This window comes from Taeniopygia guttata, chromosome 3, assembly GCF_048771995.1.
Source record: "Taeniopygia guttata chromosome 3, bTaeGut7.mat, whole genome shotgun sequence".
NCBI classification, from domain to species: Eukaryota; Metazoa; Chordata; class Aves; order Passeriformes; family Estrildidae; genus Taeniopygia; species Taeniopygia guttata.
Window position 1 is genome coordinate 113,920,736 of NC_133027.1, and position 21,220 is coordinate 113,941,955.

General features: G+C 42.5%; 1 protein-coding gene across 3 annotated transcripts in view; it reads left to right on the plus strand.

The window, feature by feature from the left end:
* Positions 1-20,827, plus strand: part of VPS54 (VPS54 subunit of GARP complex) — a 44,060-nt gene extending 23,233 nt beyond the window's left edge. For 2 of the 3 annotated variants that reach the window (XM_072927655.1, XM_030269281.4), the window contains 14 exons: positions 2,337-2,392; positions 3,843-3,939; positions 4,381-4,697; positions 6,057-6,186; positions 6,609-6,790; positions 7,492-7,604; positions 8,904-8,967; positions 10,484-10,589; positions 13,986-14,073; positions 14,953-15,074; positions 15,179-15,259; positions 17,717-17,824; positions 18,672-18,766; positions 20,225-20,731. In XM_072927655.1, the coding sequence (XP_072783756.1) occupies positions 2,337-2,392; positions 3,843-3,939; positions 4,381-4,697; positions 6,057-6,186; positions 6,609-6,790; positions 7,492-7,604; positions 8,904-8,967; positions 10,484-10,589; positions 13,986-14,073; positions 14,953-15,074; positions 15,179-15,259; positions 17,717-17,824; positions 18,672-18,766; positions 20,225-20,330 (1,665 nt within the window). In that variant the 3' untranslated portion in view covers positions 20,331-20,731. Of the gene's footprint in view, positions 1-2,336; positions 2,393-3,842; positions 3,940-4,380; positions 4,698-6,056; positions 6,187-6,608; positions 6,791-7,491; positions 7,605-8,903; positions 8,968-10,483; positions 10,590-13,985; positions 14,074-14,952; positions 15,075-15,178; positions 15,260-17,716; positions 17,825-18,671; positions 18,767-20,224 lie in introns of all 3 variants that reach the window. The other variant, XM_030269280.4, reaches the window with a different exon arrangement.
* The last annotated feature ends 393 nt before the right edge of the window (positions 20,828-21,220 follow it).

A 21,220-nucleotide genomic window follows, 5' to 3' on the forward strand; every position in this document is an offset into this window, starting at 1 on the left:
GTAAGACAGACATTTCTAATGTACCTGACAAGCTTTCCTCTACCCCTTGCAAATAATTTTTTTAGTCATTAAGAACAGCTCTGATGAAGTTTTTTGGTGGCTGATGGTCTCTCAGTTAGAGCAGCTGAGCTTGCAGGCATTTAAGCGTTCCCTGAAGCACAGAGGTCTTTACAGAATAACTTTTGGAAGGTGTAGGTAACATAAGCTCCCTGTTTTCTGTGTAAAATTAATATTCTTGTGAATTTCCCTTTCTCTTAACACGTGGCTCTCTGAAATTGTAGAGTTGTGTCATAGCACTACATTTCATTAAAAACCCACAACAAAACAAACACTCCAAAACCACACTAAAAACCTCTCCCTCCCAACACCTGTAAGGCAAAACCCTCGAGTTCTTGGTGTAAACACATAAAGGAGAATCAAAGAACTTGCCAGTTTAAACAAATGAATTCTCTGCAAATGGTACAGAAAATATTTCTTGCCTTAATGTTAACACAGACATAGGCACATGATAAAAGGTTGGAAAATATCCTTGCCTATTTTCTGAGAGAGCAAGGTGAAGTAATAGAGAAGGTAGAAGTTCTTACCTGTAAAACCAACTTAAATTGAACCCCAAATCCTTTTCTGCATTGGTGTGGTGGTTTGCCATTTAGGGCAGAGTATCTTTCAAGCCAAAAAACCTTATTGATAAAATCAGCTAAAATCAATGATTGAGCAATATTCAGAGTCTTGCTTTGGGGGAAATACATTGGCTAATTTGGATAGAGACATGATGATTTTTGTTTGCAAACAGATCTTAGGCTGAACTTGGGAGTGTGTGTGGTTTTACTTAACTTGTTTGTTTGCCCATATATGTGAGAATATTGTGTAAGAATTTTTTTTTTCCTAGAGATAGGTGATTATTTAAAGTGTTATGCTCTGATGTGCTATGAACTCCCTCTGATTTGTATCTCAAAGGCTGGGAGATAGGTGCTGAGCTGGGCATCTCCTCTCCTCACAGGATAATCTGCAGCTCACAGCTGCATTGTGAACTGGGTTGGGAACCTAATTTTTAAAAGTTTGGATTTGGTTTTTTAATACTGTTATTTGAAAGTTTTTGTTTTTAGCCAGACTTGGCTGTTCCAATCCTTTTCACATTTCAGCCCCATGGTTCTGTTGGTCTGGTTGTACAAGGTGAATAGGCCCATATTGCTAGTAAATAAAAAAAAAGGAATTAATGAATAACACCAGGATAAAGCTGTTCATCTGCCTGGTGGTCTCCACTGGCTTTTCACTTGCCTGTATCAGCAGTCATAAGGAGACTTTTTTTCCCCTTCAGATTCTTTGTTTGATCATGTAGATACATGTTTGACAGGTAGTACTCCCTGTTTTTCTGTTCATTCTCAGTCTCAAAATGCTTTTCCCATTCTGCTGGGAAAATGTAAGCTGGGTTTTTCAGGTTTCCCTCCTACTTAATAGTAGACAACATTTAATCAAATTCCAGTGTAAATTTCTGTTCAATAAGGAGAATAGGCAGGATCTGTGTAATTCCTGTGTGGTTTGTGCAATGCTTTTGTATGGTGACCCATTGTCTCAACTCTTGGGGTACTTTTCCTTAATAAAGGAAACTCTTTTCTTGCCACACCTCAAATGTGCTTCCTCTCCAAATGCATTGCTGGGCTCTTCTGGTCAGTGAATTTTGGTAGGTTTTTGTTGCCAAGCACGTGTAAGAGGAGAGGTTTGTAAGCACTGAGCACGCTGCATAGTTCAAGAACAAGGTTCTGTTCTTCAGAAGCTTCTGCACTGACCACCATTATTCAGAACACAGGTAAAGCCCACGTAGCTTGAGATGGCAGCCCTCAGTCACCATTGGGATTGTCCAAACCTGCTTAAAGGCAAGATGAGTTCACACTCTGCTACTCATTTGTTCAGTTTATTGACCGGCATTTGGGAGAAAAGCCCTTTTTCAGTCTGAGGGGAGTTGATTTGTACCTTGGGCTTACAAGTAATGGGAAAAGAGATTAATGAAATGGCTGTAGAGCTGTAGATGTGTTTGGAATGAAAATTGATTGTACTGGAGACCTGAAGAAGCTGGCCAGTTTTGTATGCACCAGTTGCTCTGGGGGGGTTCTTTTAGTTTTTTTGGGAGGGTTTTGATTGTTTTTTGGTTTTGTTTTTTTTTGTGTGTGTGTTTTTAGAGAAACAAATTGTTAAGTAATACAAGTATGTCTTTCTTTTCTTATTTTACTTTATTTAACTTGAGGATTAATGGGGTTGTTATGAAACTCAGCAGTGGTTAGAAAGAAGCTAAGATCTTCTTTTGTTTTTGTTTTTTTTTTTTACTCCTTAAAATTTGACAGTGTGTGGTTAATACGGTATCACAGATAGAAGAAATAGACACAGAAGTGGTTGTTAAGTAAGTATGCACCGAGATTTTTTGGGGGTTTTTTTTGTGGTGGTGGTGGGTAGGGATAGTATGACTTTTAGGATAGGTAAATTTACTGTTCTAATTTTTGCTTATATTTCCCTATAATTAAGGAATATGCTTCTCTTGCAATCTTCAGACTATGCTTTTGTCCACCTCTGGGTGGATATTGTTTTACTTCTCATTCAGATTCTAATGTTACCTTAAATTTACCTTTGAAATAAATACTAAAATTCTGTGAATCTCACTACATGAAACATATATCTCCTGAATACATCTCCACTTGAAAGCATTCCCTGTTGCCATAATTGGGACTTGGCATTAAAAGATGTCATGAGTTAAAGTTCCTCCCCCATAATCAAGGACAGGAGACCAGGAAACATCAGCCCTAGAAAGGGTCCATCAGGATCCTCACCAAGCCCAGCAAAGGCAAATGCCAGAGCAGAGATGGAGATGGAGCCAGTGGGCACCATGTGGAAGATGAAGTGCCAGTTGAATCATAAGGAGAACCTGTTCCTCAGAAGGCTGGTCAAACACTGGAACACAAGCCCAGAGAAGTTGTGGAATCTGGGACATGGTCAGGCTTTGACTGGCCCAGGGCAACCCAGTGTAGTTGGACCTGTCTTGAGCAGGGCTTGGCCAAGGCAGCTCCAGAAGCCCCAGCTCCAGGGGCCCCTGCCAGCTTCTGTTTTTTCTGTGGCTTTGTGAGTCACTTGACTCAGCAAAGTGTTACCCCAAGATAATAAAAACAGTGCAGCTGATAAAGCAAAGTGAGTTGAAAAACCTGCATGGATTTCATACCCAGATTGGGAAATGACTGGGCACAGGGTCATTTTTACACATTGGATATTTGGTCACCATTCTTCAGTGCTTTAGTCTTTTGCTCTTGGGTCCTTACTGTATATTACAGGGTTTAATTTTTGTTCTGTCAATGATTTTTCTGCCCTTTTGCCACAAACTGCTGACTTGTACTTTAATAGCAGAAGTGGTCTCATTGTAATGCCTTGCAAATGGAGCCTTTAAATGGGCTGAATAAACACAGCTTTTAAACACTTGAAAAGTATTTTCATGTAGGTTATTTGTAATGTTTTGTTCCTCCCACGTGGTTTGTGAGAATGTTATTAACCCCATCCCTTGTTGGTAACACATACTTACCCTAGGGAAGGGAGCACTATGCCCAGGAAAGAGCTAAAGGGTAAATGGGAAGCTTTCATTTTCTGATAGTATGATCTAATGTTGCATCCCTCCTTCCCCTCTCCACTTGCATTGTGTTGATCATGACTGTTGTTTAAGTGGTGTCTGTCATTTGCCAGGTAGAAGTCTACACAATTTTCCTTATATTTGCAATTCCATTTAAAGCATGTTTTCTTTTCCTTTATGTGCCAGTAGGCATCATGGCCAGCAAACAATTGCTGTTTGCTGAATAATGCTCTTTTTTTAGGCTTGCAGACCAGATGAGGATGATGAATTTTCCTCAGTGGTTTGATTTACTGAAGAATATTTTTTCAAAATTCACTATCTTCCTCAAGAGAGTAAAGGTAAGACATTCATCTACAAAGAACTTCATACAGTTCAGGCATGAAAGGGAACAAAGTTGCTTTTCCATTTGAAGTCTTAAGATAGTGGTTTTGCTTATAGAGTTCAAACTTCTGATTGAAAGGAGATGTGAATATTGGCATCCAGGGCAAAAATGGTTTAGTGCTAACAAAGAGAGCAGTGACAAAGAGATAATACCTCTTTTGCTCTATTACTTCTATTCTAAGCTGCTAGGGATTAGGACAGGACTTTTGTACGTGTTAGATTGCTCCAAATGAGGTTTCTTTCACCTGTCTCAGGAACACCAGATATTGGTTGCCATCAGACAAACGGGTCTGACTCTAAGTACTAATTACACAACGCAGAAAATCTCTTTCTAGCACAAGCTTGTGGCCCTGGGTTTTGGGGTGTTTTTTTGTAATAAAAGTTATATTTCATTCTAGGCAACGTTAAATACTATCCGTAGCGTGGTTTTCTTGGTTCTAGACAAGAACCAAAAAACCAGAGAAAGCAGAGACCTGGAGGACACGTTACAGAAGAACTCTGCTAAGGAGAGCGTGGTGGACAGCGAGGTGGCCTACCTGACCCACGAGGGGATGTTCATCAGCGACGCCTTCGGCGAGGCGGATTCCCAGAGGAACGCCTCCCCCAGCAGCGAGCCCTGCAGCAGCGACTCCGTCTCCGAGCCCGAGGGCACCACCGACTCCTCCTCCAGCAAGGAGCACACCTCCTCTTCTGCCACTCCGGGAGTGGAGATGATGTGAGTCAACTCCCTGCCTGGGAGGTGCAGGCGGTTTGTTCTGGTCACACGGCACAAAGTGACTTTGGAGGAATGTGCTTTTTAAGTAGGTGAAGTGTGGTGGCTCTCTCCCTAGGGACTGCCATCAGGGTGTGCTATTTGCCTTTTTTCCACCTCCATATGTAGTGGTACAGAGACTGATTTATGTCACTTCTTCCAGAAAAGAGCCCCTTCTTAGTTTTTTTGGGGAGGTCACTTGTGTTGAGAGCAGGAGAGATGTGAGTCCCTGAAAGACAGATTGTTTATCATGCCTTTAGCATGATAAACTATTTCTGTTCCCTGTCCATGTTCCCTATAGTTATTTTTCCTGTTTTTTTTTTTTTTTTTCATTTGTTTAAGATGGCTTCACAGAATATACCTTGATAAATTCCAGAGAAAAATCTTCTGTTTGTCGTCAGCTATTTGACTTGCATAAATAGATAAATAAATCTATCTCTATGGAAGAGCAAGGAAAGGGAAGGGGGTTGGATCCAAACTAGTTGGGGGCACTTTGCCAAGTTGGCTAAAAATACACCATCCAGCTAGAGCTTCTGAGGAGTAAAGTTGCTTCTGAGGCTGGTTGCATAACTTTGTTAGAACATAAATTTACTTCATCACTCTTCTGGTTTTGTTTGCAACTTTGCTCTGTGTTTGGAGCAGGCTAGTAAAAATACACAGAACATGTTAGTCCAGTTGCTGCTCTGTAGCATCCTGAGTTCTGTTGTGCTGTCACTCCTTGGGCTGGCCCAGAAGATTGTGATCTTCACTAATGGCATGGACCATGAACAGCAGAGCTGTGCTAACTGCTGGCCTCAGAACAGCAGACAAGTCATACAAGGTCTTTTAAAAAGCACCAACCACCTTAAGAGCCTGTGGTCTAAAGAGGTAATAGAAAGACAGGCTGTGGATTAAAGCTGTGGGAAGTGCAGAGTATCTATTTTAGGCCTTACACTTGCATAGGAAGAAAAATGCTGTTTTATTTGTCATATGCTTGTGATGCTGAAGTCTCACAGGACCTGGGTAAATTTTAACTCAGTAAATTGTTAATTACATTTATTTTATCAGTAATGGCTATATCATGTTTACTCTTAGACCATTAATAGCAATTTGAATGCATAATCAAAAAAAAGAAAAAAGGAAAGGTTGTGCTGTTACGCATTTCCTTGCTACAAGGGGCTGACAGGACCTTGACAGCAGCTTAGAAAATCCCATGTGTATAAAGTAACTTGGGTGATTAACTGACTGCATTTGACAGTTGCTGCAAGGCTTTTTCCTTCTGTGTGCAAAACCACTCTTTTCTCCATAAGCTGATGCTCAGCCAACTGCTTCTGCCATTTGCAGGATCGGCGAGGACATGAAGCTGACTGACCTGGAGCTGGTCAGGCTGGCAAACAACATCCAAGAGTTACTTTATAACGCCTCTGACATCTGCCACGATCGTTCGGTCAAGTTCCTCATGGCGAGAGCAAAGGTGAGGAGCTTGGCTCAGAACTGCTGCTGGTGCCTCGTGCTCGGTGAGCATTTGCTTCCAGGTTACTGCTTTGAGAGGGCTCTGAAGCAGCACCTGCAGTGGGAGTGCAGGAGCTGTTCCTGCTGCCACAGGCTCCGCGTGGTAATGCTCAGAGCGCACCAGTGTTAACATAAATCATTGCAAGGCAGTGTTGGCTTCTTCTTCCTGTTTCTTTCTCTTTTTAATATTCTGATTTGCTGTCTTTGATGCTTCATGCAGAGAATATATGTCTGTGGCACTGCAGTCTACTCTGTCACATGTAGGGTTAAATAATGTGCCTCTTGGAAGTGTAGTAGCCCTCAGACATGCTGACTAGTTATTTCTGCCTGTCTCTGGATTTTTGTGGTGGTATGTCTCCTTACAGTGGTTTTCTTTGCATGCAGGATGGCTTCCTAGAGAAGCTGAATTCCAGCGAGTTCGTTACTCTTTCTCGCTTGATGGAAGGCTTTATCTTGGATACTGAGCAGATCTGTGGCAGGAAAAGCATGTCCTTGAGAGGAGCTCTTCAGAGTCAAGCCAATAGATTTGTGAATAGGTTTCATGAGGAGAGGAAGACAAAACTAAGGTACCTCTGGGTAGACAATCTTTGTGTTCTTCCATTAATAATTTTATGTATCATATGCCAGCCAAACACAATCTTTTGTTGCCTAGAACATCAGTAAGATTGTTATACTTAAAAGCAGGGGGTGAAAAACTGTATTAAACCCCAGTAATTTCCAGTTGGTTTAGACTTCTGCTGTTTTCATAACTTGATTTCTTCAAACTGGATTTCTCTACAGTTACCTAAATAACTACAGTAATGGCTACAGAAAGTACACAAAACTAGCTTTGAAGAGCAAGATTGCTCTGTTTCAGGGGTTTAAGAATAATTCACTTTCAGCTGTTTTCTAAAAAAAAACAAACCCAAACCTCTGAGATAAACAGCCTGGCCAGTAACATCCATCAAGTCTGTTAGCTCTCATCCATCAAATCTGTTTAAATTCCAGTATTTATACATTACTTCATTGGCAGTGATCTCATGAAGATCTTCATTGCCTGATATAGTTTTTGGTCCCCTGTGACAGATTGAAAGGACAAATTGTGAGATCTCTAGACCAGCACAGTGTTGTTCTGTGTTGCTGCTGACAATTGTTGGGCTCCTCCTTCTGATGAAGATGACTGACATAACATCTTGGGCCAGTGGTTTTTGTTAAAGTTGTTTCTCAACATTACAGGCAAGACAAGGTATTTCTTTCTCAGCCTCCTCTCTTTTGTGTTTGTAACCAGCTTGCTTTTGGACAACGAGCGCTGGAAGCAAGCTGAGGTTCCTGCCGAGTTCCAGGACCTCGTTGATTCGGTGTCAGATGGCAGAATTTCTCTCCCTGAAAAAAAACCAACAGGTATGTGTCTTGCAGTCCTGCTGTGAAATGAATTTATTATCTGCAAATTCTGCTGTTGAATGTTTATGGACGTATTCTGATCACACACTGGATCTGTTTCTGCTCACTGTCCTTTGCAGGGATGGGAAGAAAGTTGATAGCTGTTCTCTTATCTTTTTCTTTTTTTTTTTTCTGTTACTGATGTTGAAATGCCTTGTGCTGAGAGATTATCTGTTTATTCTTTAGAAACATCCAGAATTGTTAGCACAGTGAGCTGCCTTTTTGTACAAATATTCCCAGTGTAGAGGCTTGCAGCCTCTGCACAAATTCAGTCTTTTCCCACAAGGTACCACTGAGGAGGTGCAAGGGACTGAGGAGCACATGCATGTGCTCAGCCCTCCTTGTGTAAAACAAATCCTGCTCCTTCCCACTGCTTCATCTGCCAGTTCAAATGAAAGGCAGCATGCCATGTGGCTGCTCATGGAAGGGAAAACTCACGTTCATTCAATTATTTACCTTGCCACAGAAGCCTCATTTGACCTCAGAGAAGTCACTTTTTCCTCCTTCTACCCCACTTCCCTGTGTGCACAGTGGGAATGCTTAATGTGTTCTTACCTCGTGGGGATACTTATCCAATATTGCAATGATGGGGGGAAGTGAAAAACTAGAAGAAAGCATGCAGAGTGGGGGAGAAAAATGGCAAGAGATTGGAAGGAAGAAAATTCAGTGATGTCATGGTGGAGAAACCCTTATCTCCCAGAAGGAACATAGCAGATAACAGAGAGTGTATTAAAGCAATAATCACTCCAGTTATGGAACATGACACCAAAATATGTTTGTCAGCCATTGCTTGTAAAATAGCCTCCTGCAGCCTTCAAGCAGATCATTTAGCATGAAAAACTGCATCAGTAAGAGCTTCTGTTATGAAGCCTGAGGTAAAAGTGATTTGAAGCTAAAATATTAATATACACAGCAAATCACTTGAGAATGTGTAGTAGAAAACCTAATGGCTTTTTCTGCCTGTCTTCCATTTGTAACCTGTTGTATTTGGAGTTTTTAAGTCCATAATGTCTGTGGGTCTATGAGATTTTTTTTTTAAATCTAAAATCATAGCAGATAGTGAAGTAACTTTGTGGGTCATAAAAATTTTGATGGGTGATCAGCTATTTAATAAATACTGTAATAGAGAGAAGCGCTTGCTTCAAAAATTGTGGGTTTTTTCAAACCTTAGCAAGTGAACTCTGCATTTTTATAAACAGCATTTTTTGCAGTTGTTTTTAGTTCAACTCACTCTTTTTCCTGTCTTACTAAAATATCTAGCTACTGAAGAAAGAAAGCCAGCTGAATTCCTTATTGTTGAAGGACAAAAATATGCAACAGTTGGGTAAGATGCTCTCTTTTCTTTTAGCACTGGGTTAGTTGGCTAACTTTATAGTAGAACTGATATGAATGTCAACAGCTTTAGCAATCTTATTTAAATTAAAAATGCCTCTCCTTTCACAGACTAGTTTCCCTTTGGTTCCAAACACTTATAAAACGCTCCAAGCTCTTTGCTACATTAAAATGCCATTGTTTATTTGAGTGGCTAGGTTCTACTGTAAGGTCTCCTCAGAGCCCTCTTCTCTCCAGGCTGGACAGCACCAAAATACCTGAGTCCACTACTGAATGGCTGCTTATCTTATTCAGAATAAGATATGGGCTGTCTCAGAAGCTGCATATGCTATTTCCAGTATCCTGGCTGATTTGAATTGGAAAGTGGTTTTTTAAAGCTGGTTATATCAGAGACATTTTAAAATGTATCATACTCACTTCTTTCATTTAAAAGCATGCTGTGTTTCCAGAGACTGTGAGGCTTAAGTATTAATTATGCATGAGGGTGTTTTTGGAGAGGGAGTAAAGCCTGGAAGATCTCACTCCCCAGAGTTCTAACATCAATTTGCACCAAACTTAAAAGGTGTGATGTACAGGATGTCTTGGACCAGCTGTCATTTTATGAGTTGCTTCATGATGATGTGTCATTGTTCAATTGGAAACAGATTCTGATGGCTGAGAACTTCTGTGCCAGGCAGATGATATCACTGCTGAAGAGCATTTCAGGTCGAGTAGGAGCATTGCTCTAAAGGATAAAATTTGCTTAATCTATGATGTGTTTGATAATATACCTCTGCTCACTTGAAGCTTGTTATATTTAGCTCTGTGAAGCAAGTGAGAGCTTCACAGTGCAAATATTTGTTTCATTCCTACACACTTCTGCATCCAGTTTCATTGCATCTAATCATATAAAATGCATTCATCACAAATGCCTCATGTTCACAAAACATTTTCTAGGTGTTTATTTTCAGTTGACTTGTCGTCATCTTTTTGCACTCTACTGCCTTAAAGAAGAAAAGAGTTTTAACTTTTTGAAATGTTAAAATACCTACTCTGAACATTTGATCTTGTGTCAATTTTCCTGCCTTCTGTGTATTTGAATTCTAAGGAGCATGCTTGCTCTATGGGGAGCCTTCTTAATTCCATCCAGTAGCTCCCAAATTCTCCAGTGCCTGCTGACTTCAGGAGAAATTGCAGGTGTTGAGCATCTTTGAATATTTGGTGCTGTTTCTTCACAGCTGCCTTCTCTGTTTGTTACTCCTTAGCATTTATTATGTATTTTTCAGAGATTTTCTTTCATATAAAATACTTCTTCCACACATCACCCTGTGGAGTGGGTGTTGGTTGCAACTATCTCTATGTAAATCTCCTTTTATGTTTCACTTTTGCTCCACATCAGTTAGTGGGTTTATTCAGTGCTGTGATCTCTAGCATTGGGTAGCTTTCTATCAACATGACTGGCCTGTGTTTGATTTTTCAGCTTCTTTTGTGCACTGAGATGCCATATTTGGCTGTTTCCTCTCTTTCAGGACAGTATTGCTGCTAATAAGAATAATCCTGGAGTACTGCCAGTGTGTGGATAACATTCCTTCCATCACCACTGACATGCTGACCCGCCTGTCGGATTTACTCAAGGTATGGCTCCAAATGTGCCCAGGGCCAGGCAGGGTGCAGAGAGCATGTCTCCCTCTCAATAATAGTGTTTCTGTGATTTCATATACATTGTAAAAACTGCCTAGAATCATTGTGATTGCCACTGTGCCATAAGGAAAGCTTTCAAGCCAAAGGCATTAAAGATGCAATTTGTTGTGGGAATTAACTCTGGCTGTTCACCTGGAATATTGGAAATCCTATCTAGTAGTATTTGACAGAGCTGCCTGTCCTTCAGGCTGGGTGTGGGATTAATGCTGCTGAAAAAAAAGCAATTTGATTCCAGATGCCACAAAACTATATATCTGTATGAGGAAGGAAACAAGTTTTTAACAAATTAGTAGAGATATAGTCAGTAGAAGCATGAAAAATAGTATGGGATGAAGGTTCTGTTGTAAAATGTAAAGGTGATGAAACACCAGGACCTCTTGGTCATTTATTTCTCACTGGATCAGAGGAAAGCTAGTAAAGCCCAGACACTACAAGGTAATAAAAATAATCAGTAATAAAAGGAGCACATTAATGCCCCTTAAAGCCATCATATATATATATATATATATATATATATACACACACATATATATATGTGTCTATACAGGCTCCAAAGCTTAGCAGCTAATTTATGTCAAGGTTTTCACTTGTATCTTTGCCCACAAGGGTCATATTAGGTATTTGAGTTCTAAATATGAGCATAATCAATGGAAGATAAACAGATTCAATCTCCAACAGGATGTTTTACATAAGGTGGGGGGCAGGGGAGGAGAAACTCTAGGAGATGGACCTTTAAATATTTGTCCTGTTGGTAGTTGAATAACCAGATGCAGGAAGAATGCTCCCTGCAGTTGTCATTCAGATTCATCCACAATTTTTCCCTTTTAAAAGCACTATCCAGGGCAAATCAGTCTGTTTGAGTCTGCTTCTATTCAAGTCTCCTCCAGCTGCTGCTTCCCTCAGGAATTGCAGCACCTTTTCACAGGTAGAATAGGAGCAGATGTGACAAACTTGGCCAGATTTGCATATCTGTGTTACTTCTTTCACCTTCTCTCATTCTTGCGCTGTCATTTGTGGTTTATTTCTTGGTATTCAAGTATCACGTGCAGTTTAATTGCTGTATTTTTAATCTCTCAGCAAGGTGCCATTAATTGAAGAGATGTCAAGAACAGCTAGAAAAAACAAAAGCTCGTTTATTACACTTTGAACAAAATAGAGCCACTCCAGGTGTCCTGGCACTGTACTTTTTGTTTGACAGCTGTCAGAGCCAGCAAACTTTGAGAGTAGCAAGAGCTAGACTTGATTGTAATGGAAAATGGAAAGCATTCCCAGGTAATGAAATTCCAGGCAGTTCTGAGCTGGGGTTGCAGCCTCAGTGAAATGACACCTGTGTATAGGAGAAATCATGGAATCCTTTAAATTAGAAATGACCTCTAAGATCAGTCAAGTCCAGTTGTTTACCCAACACTGCCAAGGCCACCACTAACCCACGTCCCCAGGGCCACATCTGCACATCTTTAAATCCCTCCAGAGCTATTTAACCACTCTCCAGGGCAGCCTGTTCCAGTGTTTGACAACCCTTTCAGTGAAGTGATTATCCCAAATATCCAAACCCCAGTGCAGCTTGAGCCGTTTCCTCTTGTCCTGTTGCTTGTGGAGGTGGAGACTGAGCCCTGCCTGGCTACACCCTCCTGCCAGGGAGTTGTAGGGAGCCAAAAGGTCCCCCTGAGCCTCCTTTTCTCCAGGCTGTGAGCACCCCTGGGGTTGTTGAGGTGCTGCAGAAAGGAGAGGAATGGAGGAGTGCTTTCCTCCCAGCAGGCACAAGGAGGAGGTGTTGCTCTGTTCCAGGCTCCCTCCCTCTCTGTCTGCACCAGGCCAGCTGGGAATTGTCACTGCCACCAAAGGCAGGGGACAGAACCTGCCTTTTGTGGCAGAAGGGTGGCCAGCACCCTTCACAGACCAAACTTTTGGTGGTTTGTCTCACAGTTAACACAGTTAACACTAAATACCCCACAGGAGATAGGCTGTGGGAGATGTGTGCAGGGAAAATCTCCCAAAAATTCCAGGAAAAACATGTAAAATTTGAGGGAAAAGCCTTTTAAAAATTCCTGGAGAAATCCCGGAAAAATCCCTCCAAAATTCTGGGATAAATCCCCCAAAATCTTCAGGAAAGATCTAAATATTTAGGGGAGAAAAAAACCCCCAAAATTCCAGGAAAAACTCTCAGAATTTGAGGGAAAATCCCCCAAAATTCCAGGAAAACCCCTTGAAGTTTGACCAAAAAGCCTCAAATGTTAGGAAGAACCACCCTAAAAGTTCCAGAGAAACATTGAAAAAATCAAAGAAAAATGGCCAAAATTCCAGGAAAAACATCCCAAAATAACCTCCAGCAAAAATACGAAAATCCCACGAAAAGCCCCCAAAAATTCCAGAAGAAACACAAAAAAAAAAAAAAAATCCAGGAAAAATACAGTAAAAATTCCAAGGAAAAGCCTTAAAAATCTGCTGGGAAAAAAAAAAAACCCAAACAAGATCTTAGGAAAAAATCTCAAAAAAAAAAAAAAATCCAGGAATAGCACACAATATTTGAGGGAAAATCTTTTCGAAAAATCCCCCAAAATTCCAGGATAAACCCCCAAAATCTTCACCAAAAAAAAATCTCCTAAAAATTTGAAAATTTTGGCTCAGTGATTGTACTTTGAAGTCCACACCTGTATTTTGTGACTGACACCAGGCAACAGCCAGAAAATGATTTCCCCTTTTTACACAAGGAGGGTTGAAATTTTGGGTTTGTTGGTGTGTTGCTGTGAAGAAAATCCTGTGAAAGCACAATAATGCCTCTGCCTCAAAAAGAAGATCTTTGTGAGGGCAGTTCTCTGTGTTGCAGGCACAAGCTGCAGGGCAGCCTTGTCACAATTTCTTCTGCATCTTGAGGTGTATGAGAGGATTTGTTGGCCTATGTGCTTGTAATGATAACTTCTTTTCTCTTGGAAGTCAGTTAGGAAAGTCTAAGCATGTTGTCCACTATACCTGGGATTCTGACAGGATTGGCTGTTCATCTTCTGTGCATCACTTGTTAAATCCAGTATTTCATAGAGTTACAAACATAGATTCAGTCACCTCAGCAGGAGGGAGTTTCAGTGCCCTCAAGTTTCCTTTAACATCAGCAGTGGAGAAGGTCAAGAGCCTGAGCAGAAACCTTCTGTCTTGATGTTTTCCACTCTGCTATTACGTGGCTACTCTACTGAGGAAAACCAGTGAAACTCTGGAACTGGCCTTCATAATGACTTATTTAATCCTGCAAAATTCTGTTGATGGTGTTTCTTAACTGGGTTTATGTAGATGGTAAAGAGTCAACATGCATTTTCACTGTCCTTCTTTTTCTCACAGTATTTCAACTCTAGAAGTTGCCAATTAGTGCTTGGAGCTGGTGCATTACAAGTTGTTGGCTTGAAAACAATCACTACAAAAAACCTAGGTATGGATTTCTGTATTTAAAATGTCAAAGCTTGTTCCCCTGCCTGTTAAAAAACCTAAGTGTGTTATGATAAGCCCTAAATATTTATTATAAGCTGTGTTTGAGTTGTGAGGCTGTGCGTAGCACAGAGGGTGGTAAGTTACTTGCCTGGAGAGTAGTTTTAAACTTTCTCCTGAAATTAAGAGCCTTTGACTGATGGATCGGAGCAGGCATTTAAACTTTGAGTTCCCCCGTTTCAGGGTGAGAAAATTGTCAGATTACCAGTCTGCATTTCCCTTCTGGGAAATGAGAGAGCCTGATGAGAATAGGTTGAGAGGCTGTGGGCCACAGCTGGTTTTTGCTGCAGAATGTCAGGCCAGTGTGGTGAGCACACTGGCACCCTTGGGGGTCCTGCTGCTGGCTCAGGCCCTGCTGGAGTTGGGAGAAGCCTGGTTCTTGGGATCCTGTTGGCACTGCAGCAGGAGCAGGTTCAGGGCAGGGCAGGCTGTTCTGTACAGCGCTGCAGCAGAAGCACTGCTGCCTTGAGAATGTGGTTGCTGAGGTTAAGAAGCTGATGAGTCAGGTGTTTAGAGATCTCTCCGATGTCTGCCTGTGCTCAGGGTTCAAAATGTCGAGTAAACACTCAAAGAGCCTCTTGTAAAATCAGTCCCTTGTCCCATCTTACCACAGCTGGGTGTGAGCAGCCAGGTACCAGTCTGGCATCTTCTGGGGTGGGGGTTCCCAGGGACACAAACATGTACCTCCGTGCTTTTAGAACAGGCAAAAGCCCACCCTGTGAAATTGTGTCAGATCTGTTACTTGTGTCAGAGGTGACACAGTCCACACAGAAATTACTCTTCCTGTGTAATAACTGCATTATTTCTCCTCCTGGATTCACAGCCCTTTCTTCGCGTTGCCTCCAGCTCATCGTACACTACATTCCCATTATCAGGGCTCATTTTGAAGCTCGGCTGCAGCCGAAGCAGTTCAGCATGCTCAGGCATTTTGACCACATCACAAAGGTAATTCTTCTGGCATTTCCTGAAACACACAGTTCTGCTTTTCAACTGTACTCTGAAGAACATGAATGCCACTAGAAAATGAAACCTGCTTTCTTCCCTTACAGGATTATCATGACCACATAGCTGAAATTTCAGCAAAGCTCGTTGCCATAATGGATAGCTTATTTGACAAACTATTATCCAAGGTAATGATTTATGGAAATAATTATACACTCTCTAAATTGCAACTGGAGGTCTCATTGTATACAGTCTAGATGTTTCAAATGGAGTCTTAAACTTTCCTAACCAGGACTTGTTTGAACTTCTTTTAGCTATGTAGAAGGAAAACTCTGTGCTGTTCTCATGAATGTGTCTTGTGTTCACATTTGCCCCCTGGGTGTCAGTCACCTTCACTCCTGGGAAAATGAAATGTTTCATTGGCTGCTTCAGCAGGAGCAGCAGTGCTGTGGCTGGCACAGATGCTCAAGTGTTCAGGAGCTGAAGTGCTCTCCTACACTGACAGCCCTTGTCAGCAGCCAGGCTCAGCAGATCCCGTTTCCTGCTCTTTCCAGCGGCGAGGGCGGCATTTCCAGCAGCTGAGGAAAAGCAGGAAAGTGCTGAGGATGAAGAGTTTTGGAGGGGAAGGACCAGCCCATCTGTTGGGCTGCAGGCCTGGGACGGGAGGTCTGTGCTCAGCAGTTCCTGCCCTGGAGCAGCATTAGTACTCCTGGTGTGTTTTGGTGTTTAAACAGTGCTACGGAGTGGTCTTGGATCTGCTCTGCCTCACCTCAGAGCACACTGAGACACCTCCTTGACCCACAGTTACAGAAAGTACATGACCTTTTAAAGCTTAGCCTTGTGCTTTGGATCTTAGGGTTTTGGAGGAAAAAATAAGCTGTTTCATGACAGGGATGAATTCATTTTTTAGTGACCAATTTGGTTGACTGGCCTGGGCCTACATCTTCCTTCAAGGAGCTCATGGGAACACAGGCTGGGGACAGGCTGATGAGAGCTGTAGTGGAGCAGTTGCAACAGGCAGCATTCCTGCCTTCCTTGCTGTTACTTCATTGTTACTTTATGTTGTGCTTTTCCATTTCATCTGTTTCTTTGGTCTGTCAAGTAGTACTACCTAAACCTAGGGTGGGAAAAAAAAAAAGGCACTTAAATTGGGATTTCCCAACCCTACTGTGTTTTTTCTTTTTTTTTAATGTGTTTATGCTCTTCCTTAAAGATCAAAATGCTCTGCTGGTTTTTGGGGGTTTTGTCCCACATAAAAGTAGCTGTCTTTGGGAGGGAAATACAACAGGAATGGTGTTATTGAACAGTGGAAATAATTCAGCAAATGGTAAAGGCTCGTTTGTTACCAGGAATGGAAGAAGTCCAGTGCAAGTTCTGAGCTCCTCTTGGAACTTGCTGTCTTGTGACTGTTTGGACAGAAGAGCAGTGAGGTTCTTTTTGATCCCTTGTGGTTTTAAAAGCTGTGGACCTCAGCTGCAGATGAAAATGGCCAGGAGATCTTGGGGTTCTTCCCGGGTCTGTTGCTTTTCCCCATGACAGTGGAGAGTTGGGTGTGGCTGTAATCATGCAAGAGCCACTGCTGCAGCCTCCCGGTTCTCTCTGGTTTAACCGTGTGCTGGGAAATTGAAACAATTTCTTGCTTAACTTCCTTGTATTGAGGCATGCTTATCCCTCAGGCTGGGTGGTTGTTCCCTGGAACAGAAAGCGATATTTTTCTGCTACCTCTTCTGTCAGAATTAGGTCTTGGTTTGGATTTTCTGTAAAGACTTTCTCAAAGCTGCCCATATCTTTTTTTCTCTTGTGCTCAGACAAGCTTTGTTCTCTTTTACAATTCAGGCCTGGATAAAAGCAGGCATCTCCTCCAATCTGTTTGTAAATGATGTAGTTACAATGGTTTGGTTCTTTCCTGAGCTGTGCAACGCTGCTCCCTGGGGAAGTGTCACCCTCCCAAAGGTGACCTGCCAGTGTGTCACCCAGGCCTCTCCACCTGCAACTGCAGAGCTGGCTTCACTCTTCCTGGGACAGGTTTTCAGTGTTTCTGAAATCCTGTTCAGATCTTCCCTATCCAGAGTGGGCACATGAGAATTTTGTTCCCTTTGTAGCAAATCTCTTGGCACCTTGTGTTTTCCAGTGTCTTGTTTCTTGGATTTCAGGCACTGGAAGAAGGGAGTTTTTTTTTTACTTTGCTTTCCAAGGTATTTGTGCAATATTCTTGTGGGATCGTGATGTGATGTGGTTGGGTTTTTGGTTTTTTATGGCAGATAGATGAGATGTCAGGAGTTTCCATTTCTTTATGGTTTCCTCTCCTTGATGCTTCAGAAATTTGGATATGTATGATCCTAGACAAGCAGTTTTCTCTGGGGAAGTACTCAAGGGGCACATTTCTCAGAGGCAGAAGTGCTTGTCTGTTGTTGGCTCGTACCAGTGTGAGGGAGAGGGCCAGCTGACTGCCACAGCACCTGCATCTGCAGTTCCTGGCTGGATCAGATCAGCCCAGCCAGCCTTTTAATTTGTGGTGTGCTAAATGGATCTTGATTCCTGATGTTGTTAGCAAAGCAGAGCCCCAGGTGGCTGTTGGGAGCTCTCCTACATAAACCATTCTAAAGTGGCAGAAAGGAGTTAACTGGTTGTGTATTTATTTCCAGTATGAAGTGAAAGCCCCTGTTCCTTCAGCATGCTTCAGGAATATCTGCAAGCAAATGGCAAAGATGCATGAAGCTATATATGATCTCCTTCCTGAGGAGCAAACTCAGGTGAATGTTATTTTTGAGCTTCATCTCACAGCTTGCTTGCAAATGCACATGGCCTTGGGAACAAGAGAGACTTTATCTGGGGAGAGGGGAATTCTTTTTTGAGTCATGGTGAAACCCACACGGTAAAGGGCTTGGCAGCAGTCACATGGACAGCTTGGGCTGAGCTGAAGGAAGTATTCCAGTGTGTAGGGAGAGCGATCAGGCACACAAAAGGAATGGATTTCAGGATTTTGAGCTGCTTTTTAATGTCTAGAGATGGCAATCCAGGAATTAGTGCTGAAATGCTGTGCAAATGGCAACACTTCAGGGCTGCTTGAGTGCAGCCCTCTGAGAGGGTTATTCTATAACACTGCTCAGAATCAGTGGCTTCCAGAAGTCCCTAAATGTATTGCACACCCATATTGCACCAGATGTGCTTTTGCAGGATTTTGCTGCAGTCCTTGGTACTGCAGAGTTGCAAACCTTGAGTACAGGAAGGACTGATCCAGTCATTGAATACAAGTTGTCATTTCTCTTTCACATTCGATTAAATGGTCCCTTCTAGCACAGGAAAGAGATTTGTTACCTTCTAGGCTTAGTACAAGTTGCTGGGCACTTCAGACAGCAGGGAGGAAAGTTCATGTTCCAAAGAACAAGTCCTCTGAGTGCCACACACCTGAGCAGTGAGGGTGGCCTGGGTGGTGCAGGTGTGCGTGGCCAGAGGGTGAGGCCCCAGCACTGGCAGGAGGAGGAACACGACCCGAGTTGCAGAAACAAAACTGAAAGTCAGTGACTGAGGGTGTTGGCAATGTTTCCCCTCTGTGAGCATGAGCACAGTTCCTTACCCTGCTGCTGTGGTCTCTTCCAGATGTTGTTTTTACGAATTAATGCAAGCTACAAACTCCACCTGAAGAGGCAGCTGGCCCACCTCAATGTGGTCAATGATGGAGGACCTCTGAACGGGTGAGCTGGGGCTCTTCTCTTCTTTCACTGTTTAAATAAGCAGGCACTTGGGAGGGTGTCTTCTGCATGAAGTCAGGATTCCAGAATCACAGCTCCATGTGTCAGTGTATCCCATTTGGAGCTTGCTTACAGAAAAGGACATGACTTATGCCATGCCACAGTAACTAGGAGTGCAACCCACTTGGTAACAGCCTGGGAGCTGGACACTGTCTGACTGGAAACCTGCTGGAAGGTGTCCTCAGCTCATGGATTGCCTTCTCTCCATTTGTGTGACAGCAGCAGCCACAGTTTAATTAGCAGGAATTGTGTGATTCCTGAAACAGCTTTGAAACGTGGATGGTGACTCATGGTGCTGGCAAAGTAAAAATAGGAGAAAGTAGCATTTCATCTGTGCAGTGGGCAGCTCTGCAGGAATGGCTTTTAGAGCAGAACTAGATGTGAAACAGAGATTATGCTCACAGAGCTTTTCCCCTTCCCTGCCACAGCCCACTCCATCCCCAAACAGGTCAGTGGTCCCTGTCCTGAGAGAGGGTGCCTGGCTGTGCCTGCTGGCCTCAGCTCACAGGAAAAGCCTCTTGCAGGCTGAATTTTGTTGTCAGATGGATTGTCCCCTGAAACAGTGGAGTTTTTAATTGTTCCTGATGACCTGGGGGCAGTGATGTGTTTGCAGTGTAGCAAGGGTGAATGAAACTCATGGGCCAACCCACATGCCAGAAGATTGTCTTAGGCTGCAGAAGTCCGAGAAGGAAGTTGATAATGCTTCAAATGTCACTGGACTGAAAGTTTTGTTCCTTACCAGTTTATTGTTGCTTCTCCTGCTTGTGTGCATGTTTCTGTAATAATAGTGAAAATCCAGGCCTGTGAATCCTGGTTAACTCTTTTGCTATGTAAATGCAGCTTCTGTTCCTACATCTTGCTAGCAAGAAGCATCATGACCCCTGGCATGTTTCAACAGTATCTGAGGAATTTTAATTCTGTATAAACTGTTACAAACAATACAGCTGTTGTGCTGTTGTCAGTTGTCTTTTACATTAATCCTAGAATCATAGAATCATTACCCTCTAGAATACAGAAGTTAATGTTGCAATAATTTATATTATTAGTTGGAATAGAATTGGGGGTTTAAGTCTAAATAAGCCTGGGATTACAGCAAGAGAATAGAAGTTTTAGATGCCTAATTCCTGCTGTTTTCCAAACTCATGGTTTGATCTGCCTTCCTAGAACTAGTTTTACCCCCAGCAGTAATCCTGTTATGGATGATCACTGCTGTAAAATAAACCACATCCATAGCGTTGAGTTTTGAATTTATACTTAAAATATCTAATTTAGGCATAGGATGTGAACATGTATTGTAGCAATGGTGTGCCAAAGCCCTGGACAAACCCCATCTGCTTGTCCAGGCACTCCAGGTGGGTGTGATGGGGTCACATTCTGATCCTGTTGTGTGTTTCACTGCAGGCTGGTTACCTCAGATGTGGCTTTTTACACTGGAAACCTTCAAGCTCTGAAAGGCCTTAACAACTTAGATCTAAACATGGCTGAAATCTGGGAGCAGAAGAGGTGATGATCCATGGGGAGCAGTCACTTGGCTCCGACCACAGACTGACTTTCTTCAAGCAGCGACGACGGTGAGGGAACACTGAGCCCAGAGCCCAGCCAGGGCAGGACTGAGCCGGGGAGCTCAGACTCAGAGGAGCTGCAGGGAGACATCCTTCAGTGTCCTTCAGCAAGAAACAACTGATCAGCTGTCTGTGCAATGTTTTTTCATTCTCTCTGGAAACAGACTCAGGTTTCTTTGGACCAAATCCAAAAGAACACATAGCTGTAACACAGCTGTAGTTGTCTAGAATGCTCTGTATATCTTTATATTAAAAAGATGCTTTGCATTTCTTCTAGTGCAATGAAATCCACACGGTGTCCCACCTTATTTAATGATGGTACAATATAAAAATCTTGCAGTTGGAACTCTGTAGAAAATGTTTTTCTCTATGAAACTATGCTGTTCTAAAATTTATTTTTTTACAGAACTTTATATAAATAAATGTCTTTTGATTGCTCGCATATAGGATTCAGCTTTGTTAGGGAGCAGTCCTGTTCCAGGGGATTTCTCAGGACCTAAAATCTGAAGACAAGATGATTTTCTAAGCAGTGACAGGGCAGCAGTGGGGCTCCTGGGGGAACTGGAAGGTGGGAAAAAGGCTGGTGTAAGGATGGCCACCTCCAGCTGCCCATGGCCTCTGCCAGAGGGGAGGGACAGCGACACAAAGAACAGGGCAGGAAGAATTTTAAACTTTTTAGGCTGCTTATAAAAGGCTGCACTGTGAAGGAGAGTGCAGCTGCCATCCATGTGTTCTGGAGTTTTTAATCCTACCTTCAGCAGACTGGAGGCTGCCAGTACTCAGTACAAGTGCCTGAGCCTGAGGTGCTCATGTCTGGTGGGACAGTCCCTGCTGC